The sequence below is a fragment of the Genypterus blacodes genome, unplaced genomic scaffold, assembly GCF_046128005.1.
Source record: "Genypterus blacodes isolate CSIRO-AG114 ecotype Tasmania unplaced genomic scaffold, CSIRO-AGI_Gbla_v1 ptg000438l_1, whole genome shotgun sequence".
In the NCBI taxonomy this organism is placed as follows: domain Eukaryota; kingdom Metazoa; phylum Chordata; class Actinopteri; order Ophidiiformes; family Ophidiidae; genus Genypterus; species Genypterus blacodes.
In genome coordinates this window covers 3,550,645-3,563,606 of record NW_027467208.1, presented here as the reverse complement: position 1 = coordinate 3,563,606, position 12,962 = coordinate 3,550,645, and the positions used below count along the sequence as shown (strand labels likewise).

At 45.9% G+C, this 12,962-nt stretch overlaps 3 protein-coding genes across 3 annotated transcripts; 2 read left to right on the top strand and 1 right to left on the bottom strand.

The window, feature by feature from the left end:
* The first annotated feature begins 257 nt into the window (after window positions 1–257).
* snrpd1 (small nuclear ribonucleoprotein D1 polypeptide) lies at window positions 258–2,170 on the top strand. Its single transcript, XM_076139394.1, has 4 exons — window positions 258–402; window positions 1,272–1,348; window positions 1,532–1,723; window positions 1,830–2,170. Exons 1-4 carry the CDS (start codon window positions 389–391, stop codon window positions 1,904–1,906), a joined length of 360 nt encoding a protein of 119 aa, XP_075995509.1. The 5' UTR covers window positions 258–388; the 3' UTR covers window positions 1,907–2,170.
* Window positions 2,171–2,935: 765 nt separating this feature from the next.
* ggcta (gamma-glutamylcyclotransferase a) lies at window positions 2,936–4,353 on the top strand. Its single transcript, XM_076139501.1, has 4 exons — window positions 2,936–3,102; window positions 3,628–3,773; window positions 3,857–3,989; window positions 4,125–4,353. The coding sequence occupies exons 1-4, from the start codon at window positions 2,986–2,988 to the stop codon at window positions 4,248–4,250; spliced, it is 522 nt and encodes a 173-aa protein (XP_075995616.1). The 5' UTR covers window positions 2,936–2,985; the 3' UTR covers window positions 4,251–4,353.
* A 344-nt stretch (window positions 4,354–4,697) lies between these two features.
* On the bottom strand, window positions 4,698–10,306 carry adnp2b (ADNP homeobox 2b). Its single transcript, XM_076139500.1, has 4 exons — window positions 9,921–10,306; window positions 9,114–9,235; window positions 8,556–8,660; window positions 4,698–8,435 (listed from the first exon to the last, which is right to left on the bottom strand). Exons 2-4 carry the CDS (start codon window positions 9,219–9,221, stop codon window positions 5,595–5,597), a joined length of 3,054 nt encoding a protein of 1,017 aa, XP_075995615.1. The 5' UTR covers window positions 9,222–9,235; window positions 9,921–10,306; the 3' UTR covers window positions 4,698–5,594.
* Window positions 10,307–12,962: the final 2,656 nt, after the last annotated feature.

The following is a 12,962-nucleotide window of genomic DNA, read 5'->3' as shown; positions in this document are numbered from 1 at the left end:
AATTTGCAGTTTAAAAACAATACAGGTTCTTTAAGGAGTCTATTTGTGTCGATGTATTACGTTAAGTGGTGTACTAGAATATAAGGGATGTGGCCACATTTGAAGTAACATAGTGCAAACTTCATGTTACTAACTAAATTATAAGATGTCCAGTTTGAAACAAAAGGAGCTGTTAACTGAGTCGCTTAATTACGTGCAGTAACCCTTTTTTGTCGGTAGGTGTGCACGTGGTCCACTTCCTTTTCCTTGTTCTTCGTTGGTGTCGCGCAGCTAATGACGTCGTATCAGCGCGCCCGGAACTTCAACTATACAACGGCGACCTGTGTTCAGTGATCGCTGTAATTTTTTCTGCCCGGTGGAGGATTTGTACGCGAAATCCATCACCATCATGAAACTCGTCAGGTAAGAGGGCGACTAAAAGCTTCATTTATCCAGCGCTGCACTCTACGGGCGTATAAGCGGGCCGATGGCGCTGGATGGTTGTAGATGTTTGCGGGGAGAGACGGTGACTCAAGGCGGGAAGCGGCGGACGGAATGAATGGAGGCTGCAGAGTGTAAAGACAATGAGCCGCTTCCGTGTTGGATTAAACCAGAATACGTCCACACGCTCGGTACTCGGGTTGATATCAAAATGTGGAATTTTGCGTAAACGTTTTCCAGTTTTGAGCGTATAACCATCTAACTCTACATACGGGTATCTGGCTTGCTGGTGTCGGGCCCAGCTTGAATCTCACCGAACTGAACACAAATAATTAACGAGTATGCAACAGAGAAGGTCGTTAAAACATGCAAACGTCCCCATGCATCCTATTACCTGTCTGATAAGCAAGTTCATATCTTCTTGTTTAGCTTGTGTTTTTGTTTTGGTGCAGCTAATGTTAGCTAGCCGGCTAACTCCAGGCTACATTGAGTCAGTCCACTGTTGCCAAATCATTTAGCGTAAAATCAATTAAATAGCACTTTAAACAACTTAAAATGCGTACTTAAATTCCAAACTGCACAGGGAAGGTAAGAGGAAAGAATGTAAGCTATGTTAATGCTGTGTTCTCTCAATATAGTGTACGGAATAAACGGGGTCAAAGTGCAACGTCACCCTCATATTCTACATTATAACCTTTCAAAGACTCAAGGGGGGCAAAATGTGCACTTCAGGTCTTCGACCAGAGAAGGTTCAGGGACAAATTAATATCAGACAGAATCAGAACAAACCTGTAGTGTTGTTTAGTTTGTGAGGTGAACCCTTTGTCTGTTCTGACCTCTTTACACTGCAGGTTTTTGATGAAGCTCAGCCATGAGACGGTCACCATTGAGCTGAAGAATGGCACCCAGGTCCATGGAACCATCACAGGTAAGAAGCAGCTCCTCACTGCTGATGGCTAGCGGGACTTACCTGAATGGGGTTCAAAACTTTGGCCCCCAGGCTAAAGGGGGCGAGTAGTCAGCTAGGAAACGACTTGAAGCGTCAAAATACCGTAATTTCCACACTAATTTGACTATCATGTCTTCATCCCTGTTTTCTTTTCCCATCCAGGTGTGGATGTGAGCATGAACACCCATCTGAAGGCGGTTAAAATGACCCTGAAAAATAGGGAACCCACTCAGCTGGAATCACTCAGTATCCGTGGCAACAACATCCGCTACTTTATCCTGCCCGACAGCCTCCCGCTGGACACTCTGCTGGTCGACATCGAGCCAAAGATCAAGTCCAAGAAGAGGGAAGCAGGTGAGACGCGTGTGAAAGAGTTTGGCTGACAGACATGTCAGGGGGTATTTGTCTCATATGATCATCAGTGTCCTTAACTAATCGTCCACCATCTCTTCCCTTCCAGTGGCTGGCCGGGGCAGAGGAAGAGGACGGGGGCGTGGCCGAGGAAGAGGCCGGGGTCGGGGAGGCCCCAGGAGATGATTCCACAGCCGTGCACCTTCACACTGTTTGTACAGGATTTCTTTCCTTTTTTTCGTTTCTTGGAGGAAGCGTTTAGTGAATTCCATGTTTGGTTTTTTTCTTAATTTTTGTACATTAAAATGTTCCTTATCAGGAGGAAAAATCTTGCGTCTTCAAATTATTTCCGTTTTAAAAAATATACCTTTCTGCTTGGGATTGTCCACTTTTTCTTTTGAGTTTCCTTAAGTGCATGACTGAATAAAGTTTCTTTTGTGAATTCATTAATTTAGATGTCATGTTTATTGTGACAATCAGGGAAATTATTGAAGTTGTAAGTACTATTACAAAGGTGTAGTAAAAACAAACAAAATTAGTAAACAAATGTGTTTGTGTGTGTGTGTATGTATATATATATATAAACTGCTATCAAACATTACATTTTCATTTTTAGTAATACAAACCCCTCGTTATTTGAGCAGCTCCTCTGCAGTGAAAATCTTAGTTTAGAGATCAAAACATGATACTTACACCTTTGCATCTGTGTTGGTGATCAAAGTCACTTATCAGTAAATCCTCCCTCCTGTGTGCTCCTGAATGATGTTCATTCAGGCGTTGCTGATTCTCCCGGCTGCCTTTCAAGACAAACCCACCTGCCCAACTCTAACGCTAAAAGTTTAACATGACGCGAGCTTTAGAGAACAAAACTGATGTGATTTCTTAATTTGCATCAAAACTCAATCATGTCAGACTCGCCTTCGTTGGAAATAAGAAGAATGGAGCGCAAACAACAATGGCCTCTATCGATCAGTTCTCTTGACAGCTGCACCGCAGGCGATAATTATCTGCATACTGAGTTTGTTTGCGTGTATACTGATGAATTTATGACACAATTATGAGAAACATTACTATTATACAGCATATTGGGGTACAGCTGGAGTGACAAGTTAAAGTATTAGGGAGTTATTTATGTTTTATTTTGCAAGTATTAATTATATTTTCATGGCCATTGCCGTGCGCGTCCACAGAAAGGACCAAACAGCGCCCAGTGCAGGCGGTGTGTGAAGTTCACACAAGTAGGCGGCGTTCACAGAGGATCAACAATGTCTGCTGCTGTAGTCGGTAGATTCTTGTATTTCGCGTTTGGAAGCAACTTGCTGAAGGAAAGACTCCAGCTAGCCAACCCGTCTGCTATCTTCCACGCCATCGGCCTACTGAAGGTGAGGATCAAGCGTTATTAGAATGGAAACAAATCCCAGCGCTGTAGCGAGGTCAGTGAACGCACCACGGATTCTACATAGGTGAATCTTACATATTTATATATTTATATATATAATTTCACACGCATATGTATCTTAATCTACAACACATTTTATTAGTTGGCAGATATCTTTTAAATAAAATCTTGTACAAGTAGTTCTGGATAAAAGTTAACGACCGTGAAACTGAGCGATTAAAGCTACACTTTACCTATCAGTTAACGATTCCATTGATTTCGTGTAATTCCTGACATTTATTTTAAAAACCATTATGCATAATCCGCTGCACCAACGACAATGAATGGGACGAACCAGCCGGAAAAACTGGGTCACTCGGTTCCGTTTGTGCTGAGACCACAAACGCAGCATCGCCCCTTTCATCGCAGCATTTTGTCTAAAACGCACAAGCTTTGTCCGTCGCCACCCCTGTGTGTGTGTGTGTGTGTGTGCGCGCGCGCGCGTGTGTGTGCCGGTGTGTTTGTGCAGGACCATGAGCTGAACTTTGGTCTTTGGGGCGAGAATGAAAAGACCTCATGGCACGGGGGGGTCGCAACCATCCAGTCCTGTCCCGGCGCAGAGGTCTGGGGCGTCATCTGGACTCTGAACAATGAACATCTGGACAGTCTGGATGAGTGAGTGTTTAATGTTTCACCAACATGCGTGATGTCTTTACAGACACTGCAGTTAACCTGTTTATGTGTGTGTGCGTGTTTAGTCAGGAGGGAGTCCCCAGTGGGGCGTATACTCCACTAGAGGTCGCAGTGGAGACAGATGATGGAATGATGCTTTGCAGGACATATCAGATGAATAATTTCCGTCCCTCTCCTCCATCCCCTCAGTACAAACAAGTGGGTGCAAAGACACACACACACACACACACACACACACACAGAGCACAAATGCTGACTCAGAAAAAAAGGTTTATATTTTGAGGAGAATGTGATAGTCAGAGAAAAATATCAAATGTGTGTGTGTGTCGTCAGGTGGTGTGTCGCGGCGCAGAGCAGAACGGTCTCCCGCTGGGCTACATAGAGAAACTAGAGGCCATTCAGACCAACAACTACAGCGGTCCCTCTCTGCTCGACAATATAGAAGCCGATACCAAGTAGGAGCGACTCCACCCAGCGGCCGGAGGTCGCTATTACAACCGATCTGAGCTCAATGACTTGTGTGACTTAACATTCCTGTACAATAAACAAACCCTGGAGCACATCTCTTTCTTATGAAAAGTACCGTTTTTATTGTACAGCCACATGAGGCAGGAAGGAAACGTTTCACCATGTATTCATCAGGGGCGTATTAAAATATGCATTAATATTCTCTACTGGTCATAACCTTTATTTTATTCAGCATCTTTTATCTCGATTCCATGCCTTTCTTTTAAAGAACAAAACGTGGCCTGAAGTGTGGGTGAACTTACACAACATTATACATAAAATAAACATTTGTGGTGAATTATCACAGCTAGAATAAAATTTATATATTTTTCTTAGAACAGGAAAGAAATGTCGACTCTTACATAAAAGGAAGCCACTTTTATTTTTTGCAACACAGTGGCCCTGAAAGGAATCTGGGTCTCCAAACCTTTGTGTAACTGGAGAATTATACAAAACTCATTATAATACAAAAATCAACTGAAAAAAACGATATATGACAACAGAACCAACACTCGGTAACAGACTATGTTCTGTTGGATCTCTATGTATGTCTCCACAGGGCTATGCAAATATATAGACTGCACTATGGCACATTATTATGGGATCTGACTGGAGTGCTGCAACATGATCAGAGACTCGCAGAACTAAATGAGAAAAAAGAAGCGCTTAGGCGTCGAGACCCAAACATTGATACATTCTTTACAACTTGGCTTTAGGTACTGCAAGGTTAAAACACAAACATCTTCCCTTTAACTTGTGTGAACGTCAATGACAGAAATTCAAAGTGAGGGGGGGGGGGCAAAAAAGTGCACATGACAGAAAGAGGTCAAAGTTTAAACAAAAAAAACGCCCAGCATCTTGAATGGAAATATGGAAACAATAAATTAAGCAAATTCAGGATGAGCGGTGCAGTAAAATAAGGAAACAAACATGTGGGCTTAAAAAGGTACAAAAAGCTGCAGATGAGTGGTCAAGACGATATCAGCAGCCATAGAGAAATGAGACTGTATGCACCTAAACAATGATGTGAGACTTTTACACACTTTCTCTCTCTCTCTCTCAGTCACGCACTCTACTGGCTTATCAACACACTGTTGTGCATTTATGTGAGAATTGGGGGGCCGGCGGTTATAAACTGAGTTTCACTGAAGCCGCGTCAGTAAAACTCCGTCAAGGCTACGATGAAGAGCTGCACTTTAAAGCGCGCGCGCGCACGTTGGGAAACACTTCACATGAACTAACCGATTCACACAAAAGGCCATTAAAGTTCTTGCGACTGTTCTTTTCCTGACGCCTCTACACTTTCGCCACTTTGCACTGCCGCATTCTCTCGTCTCGCTTCGTCGCCGCCTCCGGTTCTTCGCAGTTCCCCGTCGGCTCCGTGTGACCGGCCGGCGTTGGCTCAGCTGGTGTGAGCTCTGCCGGCGTGGGCTCTGCCTGCGTGGGCTCAACCGGCGTGTGCTCGGTGACGACCAGACTGTGCTTGACTTTGCCCAGCTCGGCCATGTTGAAACCGAGGAGGACGACGGCCGCGCTCTTCTTCAGACTCTTCAGGCACTTGCTACGCTTGCTGCCAAAGAAGGCCGACAGCTCCGTTTTGGAGAGGCCCAGCCTCTTGCACAGCTCGTCGCCCTCGGCTCGGCTCGTGTACGGGTTGACATTGAAGTACCGGGTGATGAACTCTTTGCGCTCGTCGTTGCCGGACCGCTCGGAGGCCGAGGGCTCCAGCAGCAGCTTCACCGCCGGCTCGTTGGGCGTCGGCTCGCTGGGTGGTGGCTCGGGCGGTTCCTGCTCTCGGCTCTTGCGCTGCGCCGCCTTCTCTTGCCTCTCCCGTTTGTTGGTCTCCATGACTTCCCTCCACGCCGCCTCCAGCCTCTTCTTACACTGCATCTCTGCTTCCGTCTCCGAGCTGTTTACGACGACGGGCGCGACTGGAGGGGGCTGAACCACGACCGGAGCTAACCTTGGTTTCATACTGATTGTTTGGACAAAGTAGAGTCCTGGCGCCTGACTCGTCTGCTGAACTGGTTTTGGTAGCTGCTGTAGCTGCTGTAGCGACTGTAGCTGCTGTGGTTGTGGCGGCGGCTGTGGTTGTGGCCTTACACTGGTTAAGACCTGTGGTCTTACGCTGGTTAAGACTTCGTTACTTGCCGTTTTGGGCGGCTGTGATGATTTTGGGGAACACCGGCACCGCTGAATGTGGAGCATTACTGCCTGCTGGGTGACCTTTCCAGTGTACACGCCATTGCAGTAGACGCACTTGAACGCCTCCGTCTTGAGGATGGCGTGGATGGTCGGCGCGACAAAGTGTTTCTGCTTCAAGTGTTGGAGGTGGTTGGCTTCACACTGGAACTTCTCATCACAGAAGGGGCAGTATGTGCTGTTGATCTTGGCGGGTGGCGAGCACGAGTCTGACTGGCTGCTGGGGTGCAATTTAAAGTAAATGAGGTCGACGGAATTCGTGACCAGGACGAGACTGACCTCGTTTTCTCCGATGAGCTCTTTTGGTGCGGTGGTGGTGACGTCAAAGTACGGGAACAGGATCCCACCGACACTGTCCGTGTGAATCCTGTACTTCTGGCGTAAGAAGTCACAGTAAGCCGTGCGAAGGTGCTGCTTCACATGATCAAAGAGTTGTTTAATCGAGAAGAATGAAGCAGAGCAGTACAAACAATTCAAGCCGTGCAGAAGGTGCTGGAAGACGTTCTTTTCCGAGAGGAGGATTTTGCATGTTAGACACCTGACCGTTTTGTCCGGCATTTTCTTTAGGAATGATGCTCGAGCAGCCACGGACTCTGACTTGGACGCGGCGGATTTTGTCTTGTGAACAATCTCTGTATGCATGTCGAAGACGTTAGAGGGGAACAGTTCATTGCAGAGCGGGCAGGTAATCCATTTTTTGGTTTGCGACGGATTACTTATTTGCTGAACAGTCTTAGGAATCGTACTCAGAGGGGAGGGCATCGTCAGTTGTAGCGGAGCGAAGGTGTAAGTTGGCATGCCGTCCACCTTGTTCCCTGTAGGAATCAGGTGGCTGAGCAGAGACTGTGACGTCAGCATGGTGCCTTGCAGGGCCACTTGGCTAACTGGTGCCTTCTGGGTGAGGATGGCAGGTTGGGGGGCAGGGCGCGGCGCCGCCGCCGCCACGCTGGTCTGTAAAGCTGGCGAGAAGAGGATCTGCCGCGTTTGCTGATTCTGCGAGGGGGGAGCGTGAACGGGAGGGAGAGCGGAAGTCGTCAGGGTCAGTGACTTCTGTTGCAGGGACAGGTTGGACATCTGGAGCATCGACGCCCCTTGAGGCAAAGCACTTCGTAGGGATATGGTGGCGCCGGGCTGAAGCAAACCTTTGGCCTCGGCGCTCGCGAGCTGGACAAGCGCTGAGGCCTGAGGAGGCAGGAACGCCTGGTTGGTCCCTGGAGCGCAGATCAGAGTTGCACTGTTTGTAGGTCCTTGTAATTGCTGTAACGCCAACAGTGTTCCGGTATTCTGCCCGTTGCTGGGTAACACCAAGGATTTGCTGTTGAATAGTTGAGGTTGCTGCGGTTTAGGGGCGATACTTGGGAATGTCACATACATGCTGTTACCGTTAGCTGTGGTTGCTTTCATGATATAATTCTTGTTCTCGTGAATGAGACTCTGTACTTGTGTGCTGATTGAATAGTGTTTGGGCTCCACCAGCATGTGATGCAGCATCTGGTCTATAGTTCCTGTGCTGACCTTACATATCTTGCAACAGTAGATCTTTGGAGTAGTAGGACCATGAGCATAGACTCGGAGGCCGATGTATTGTTCCGCCAAGCTCTCCAGGTGTTTGAGGATTACGTGCTTCTTCATCGCAAAGACCGACGAGCTCGGGAATCCGCATCGTCGACACTGATACCTCTCGTTCCCGGAGTGGATGGGTAAGGTTCCGTCCCTTGCGGACTGGACGTGGGCGTTGAGTTTGGAATGGAACAGCAGCTTGTGCTTCTTGAGGACCTTTGGGTGGGCGATGAAGTGGCACTGAGGACAGGGGGCCATGGCGCAGATCGACTGGGCGTACTCATGGCAGCGCGTTACGTGACTCCTGAAGTTGTAGATGTTCCACGAGGAATACTTGCACATGCTACAGCACAGAGCCTGAGAGCGATAAGGCCACTGCAGAAACACAGAAACAACCACAGTCAGATTAAAACTGAAGGTCACAGAACAACAAGCAACTGGATGGAAACGAGCGGGAATCACATGGCATGAAACAGAAACTTTGGCTACATTCACCTTCTTCCTGTGTTTGGCGCTGTAGCCATCTGTGATATCCACCCACTTTGTTTCCTCGAACGCGTCATCTTCATCAGAGTTTTTCTCCTCGTTTTCCTGATGATCCTGTAAAAACCAAAACACAAACGGCTCCAGTGGGTGGGTGCAGCAGAGCTCAGCTAAAGGTCCTGCAGGACTCTCAAGGAAATTCAGCAGTTAAGCTTTATGCAAATATGAAAAGTCTATAAAGCATTTAGACAGCAAGTCCCACATCAGAGGCATTATGAAGTAAATGACATCATGAATGCTTTAGTCTGTACACTGCCTGTAGTGCTGTACTCTAATATTTCCCAGAATTCACCTGGTTTAACAGCAGTGAATACTTAATACGCTGATTTACATGAAAACACAGCTTCAATTTAGCAGACAAAATTAAAATACTTTTAATAACGGATTACGTCTAAGCATTAAGCAAACTAAGTGAGTGTGTGTGATGCTTGCACACTGTTGCTTCTTAAATCTAAAACACAGGAAGAGACACACCGTGTGCATCAACGCCACATGTGTACACACACATACCTTTAGATAGTTCTGGCAATCCTCCAAGCCGAGCTCACCAAGGATGCTTTTCACTGCCTTGCGTGCTTTCCGGATCTTTTCAATATTCCCGGTTGGAAGCTGATACATTATTCCTTACAAGCCTAGAAAACATTAACAGATTGTGATTTCTGTCAATAATTCAACATTTATAACTCAGAAAATTAAGGTGTTTAAGGACCTTGATATTTAAAAAATAAATGTAACTCAATTCCTTGTCATTATTATAACTTACATTTCCTGAATATAAATGAAACAAAAACCAAACCCCTGTATTGGCATAACACAAGATCAGTTGGTTAATATCTGTTTAACACATCCTGTTTATGGAAATATAAATAAATGATGCAAACTAAACCACAAAGCATTAAACTCAAACCTTAACACCAGAAGTGCTGAGACTGAAGCCTACAGGCCGTAATAACAAAGTCATACAGATGTAAACAGACGCCAGAGAGCCTCTCATCTCATTCAAACACGGTACTGCTAAACTACATGCTGCACATCACAGGGCGTCATGGTAACAACATGCAGGGATCCAGCATGTGGTGCGTTCAGGTCTTGGTTCCGCCTGCAGGAGTGAAGCATGTGCGGTGTACCTGCGCTACAACATGCAATCTGCACACACACAAACACACGCAGCAGCATCCAGGGAGCCACAGCCTGCCTGACACACACACACACACACACACATATTCTTCCGCCGCCGTGAGCTCCTGCCAGCGGGCTCCCCCCCGCACACACACACGGAACAAAGCGGCTCACTCGGGGGGTCGCTCGGTTCTTTACCTGCTGCGCCTTCCTGCGTACTTCTCACGGTGCCGCCTCGGACACACGGCTGACGATCCTCACTTCCACCGGCCCACAAGTGTGTGTGTGCGTCGGTAACCTGTGTCCGCCGCTCAGACGCTCATCCGGGGCTTCCGCCTCCGCGCGTAAACACCGCGGTGCGCTGATGGATCCGAAATGAAAGCTGGCGTTTGAACCTTCGCACCATTTATAAGTTCTTCCTTTTTTATCAGGCTTTTGTCCCTTTCTTCCCCTGTTGAGGAAAATGGCGCTCAACTTCAGGATCTGACGTAGGCGTCCTAATTTACATAATGTATCATCTGACCAATGGGGGCCTTCTTCTCCTAAAACCTGATTTACTTTATATTCTTTAATCTTCACTTACAACCAATGTTCCATGGCGATTTGGCATTGAACTTGTTGATTAATGCTTGAATTCTGTGTAATAAATAACTTGTTAATTGAGTTTTTCTGGCTTTCTGCATTGGTAGCTAAATCAGTGGGCGGGGCTACTGTAACCCCTCCTGGCTGTCACGTGGTATATGACTAAGCTACACCAATGAGGTGTCGAGAAAATGAGCTAAATGGGCGGTCCATCAGTAGTGATGTCATATCATGCTACTTTTTACAGCCTATCACGTCGCTCCACCACCTTGATTGGGGAAACAGAGAGATTTAAGTGGGTTTTGGCTAACATGTCACAGTTCGGAGTTAGGCTTGCTTGTTAGCACCAATATGATGAAAGATGAATTAAATGTAAAAAAAATTGCATTATAATTTATTCGAGAAGACAATTCTGATAGTTCATTATACGGTTCATGATTAGCAACTAAAAGTTTGCAAACGGCGATTCGATAAGGGGCGATAACATTAACAATGGCCGCATCCCATTTAGGAATGGCAGTGCCAGGCCTGTAGCGTTATACTACGTTAACTTGTGTTTCAGTTTTGTTTGGGAAAAAGCATGTTATGACGTCATCGTAAACATAAGCTACATGTGAGCTCTCTCAGCGTTACAAGGAAGAATATCCACCATGAAAAGAAAATCAGTTTACTCGTGTACCAAGGTCGATTTTTCATTATTCCATCAAAGTAGCCACATGGTCGGTTCTTCCATTAGACCTTTCTCACGGTGAACAATCTGAGTGTAGCCTGTTATCGTTAACGATGGCTCAGTTCCACATCAAAGTATTCCCCCATGTGATACCAATTCATAAAGAAAATGGACATGAAGAGTCTTTGTCGTCAATCTGTTGTGTTTAAAAGTTACGCCAATAATTTGACGCTTTTGTACGGCAAAGCAAACCCGGATAATTCCCTCTCCTGTGGCACTGCAGTGCTTCTCACTGCGGCCCGGTGCAAAGACTGCTGAAGGACGACTGAGCTGCATAGCGCCATCGCTCCCAGCAACCAGTCACACCGAGGCACCAGCATATTTGTACAGTTCATTCATACTCGCCAGAAAAGGCCACATTGAACCATTGAACACATCCACCACAAGTCCACTTTGTATGCTGCTCCAGTTTTACCATCTTGCGCGTGTTTGAGCATCTTAATAATTTTCCTGGCAGACGGATGCATTGTTGTCGCCATTATTAGATGTCCTAGATACACTCCACCCCTGTGACAGAGTCTGTGGTCTGGCTGATGTGTGATAGAACTTGCAATTGCTCCGTTTGGGGCCGTTTCCTTGACGTAGTAATTTGTTTATCTCCTTATAAGGGTTAGGGAACGTTCAGTAGCTGCCATGTGTAAGGCAGCTCTCTAGTTAAGTGTTCATTAGAGGCCCACATTGGCTCAGGAGGCGTAAACATATTCATCTACGATTCACTGTAACATCTGGTTACTAATTGCTGTTTTGCATGACCGATTGCGTGATTTTATCTGCCACCATAAAATAAACTGGTTAGGAGTAGAGAAGTAAGGTAGGGAGTTTGAAGCGGTTTGGTTTCCTGAGGATACAGCTGCTGAGTCACTGTTTATGCCTGCGAGGGGAGCAATCACACACACACAGTGAGGCAATAACTGCACTGGGTGAGAGTTGGTTATCTTCCATGAAATTGGCCCTGTACTGCTTAGTGAAGCTGAGTGGATGGTAGATAGAGCCAGGCCACTGTGTCCCTTTCACTGAGTAGGATAATAATGTGTTGCTGCCTCTCTTGTGCTTGTGTATCTACAGGTGAGGTGATATTGTAACATCAGTGGTTTAATGATTAAGTGATGCTGAAACAGAGACTTTGTTTTACTTTTGGTTTCATTAAGTCCTGGTTCAAGAGATATCTAAGAAGCCCAGGAGCTAGATTACCGATTCAAAGCCATTTTATAAGCTTATAGTATAAAGAGAGTTCATATGAAGTCTACAAGAAATGATATAACCCAGAAAAAAGAGTTTGCCACACAGATTTCCAAAGATCACACTGGCACCAGATGAATGCTTTCAGTCAGATGTATTAAATTAATCACTTTCATTACTTAACAAGCACAATTTACAGTCAAAAACAGGCTATGGTCCTTTAGTGCCTTAGACAGCAAGTAATTAACAATACATTAGTCATCTGTGACACACTAGGGCAGGATTCTAAAAACTGGAGTTTTGTCAGGTCACCTTTAATATTATTATTAGACATTTTAGCTGTACAAAAGACTCTGCATGATGTCCCCCCATAAGAGAGGTACGAGGAAAAAAACCTGGCATTGTGAGAAAACCTTGCATTGCCTCAGAGGTCTGTGTACAACTAGCATGTCTCCACTGTATGAACAAGGGCTTAAGTCGCTCCGGTACTGGTTTCCAGATCCTGTTTAGAGTGGATACTGGAAGGAAACGGGACATTGCCAACACACCCGTGGCTAAACACGAGGCTCTGAAAAACCAGTGGTGTGTTGTGAAATGTCTCAGATTTCTTTAAACCTACAACAGATTTTTGCATTTCAAACCAAATTCTATATGTCTGGAGGGGGAAGGAGGGCCTTAGGGTCCGTGTAGCTTCTGTGTATTAGAGCTATAGAGCAGCAGTTCCTTCATGCCTCTTGAGTAAAGGGAAA

What these genes read in the sequence shown, in the direction of transcription:
- snrpd1 (XM_076139394.1), top strand. An exon ending in GGTCCATGGAACCATCACAG is followed by an intron (nt 1,349 to 1,531) that starts GTAAGAAGCAGC and finishes TTTCCCATCCAG; the next exon opens with GTGTGGATGTGAGCATGAAC. An exon ending in GTCCAAGAAGAGGGAAGCAG is followed by an intron (nt 1,724 to 1,829) that starts GTGAGACGCGTG and finishes CTTCCCTTCCAG; the next exon opens with TGGCTGGCCGGGGCAGAGGA.
- ggcta (XM_076139501.1), top strand. Translation starts at nt 2,986, where the DNA reads ATGTCTGCTGCTGTAGTCGGTAGATTCTTGTATTTCGCGTTTGGAAGC. An exon ending in CATCTGGACAGTCTGGATGA is followed by an intron (nt 3,774 to 3,856) that starts GTGAGTGTTTAA and finishes GTGCGTGTTTAG; the next exon opens with TCAGGAGGGAGTCCCCAGTG. An exon ending in CATCCCCTCAGTACAAACAA is followed by an intron (nt 3,990 to 4,124) that starts GTGGGTGCAAAG and finishes GTGTGTCGTCAG; the next exon opens with GTGGTGTGTCGCGGCGCAGA.
- adnp2b (XM_076139500.1), bottom strand. Translation starts at nt 9,221, where the DNA reads ATGTATCAGCTTCCAACCGGGAATATTGAAAAGATCCGGAAAGCACGC. An exon ending in ATTGCCAGAACTATCTAAAG is followed by an intron (nt 8,661 to 9,113) that starts GTATGTGTGTGT and finishes TGGTTTTTACAG; the next exon opens with GATCATCAGGAAAACGAGGA. An exon ending in GCGCCAAACACAGGAAGAAG is followed by an intron (nt 8,436 to 8,555) that starts GTGAATGTAGCC and finishes GTGTTTCTGCAG; the next exon opens with TGGCCTTATCGCTCTCAGGC.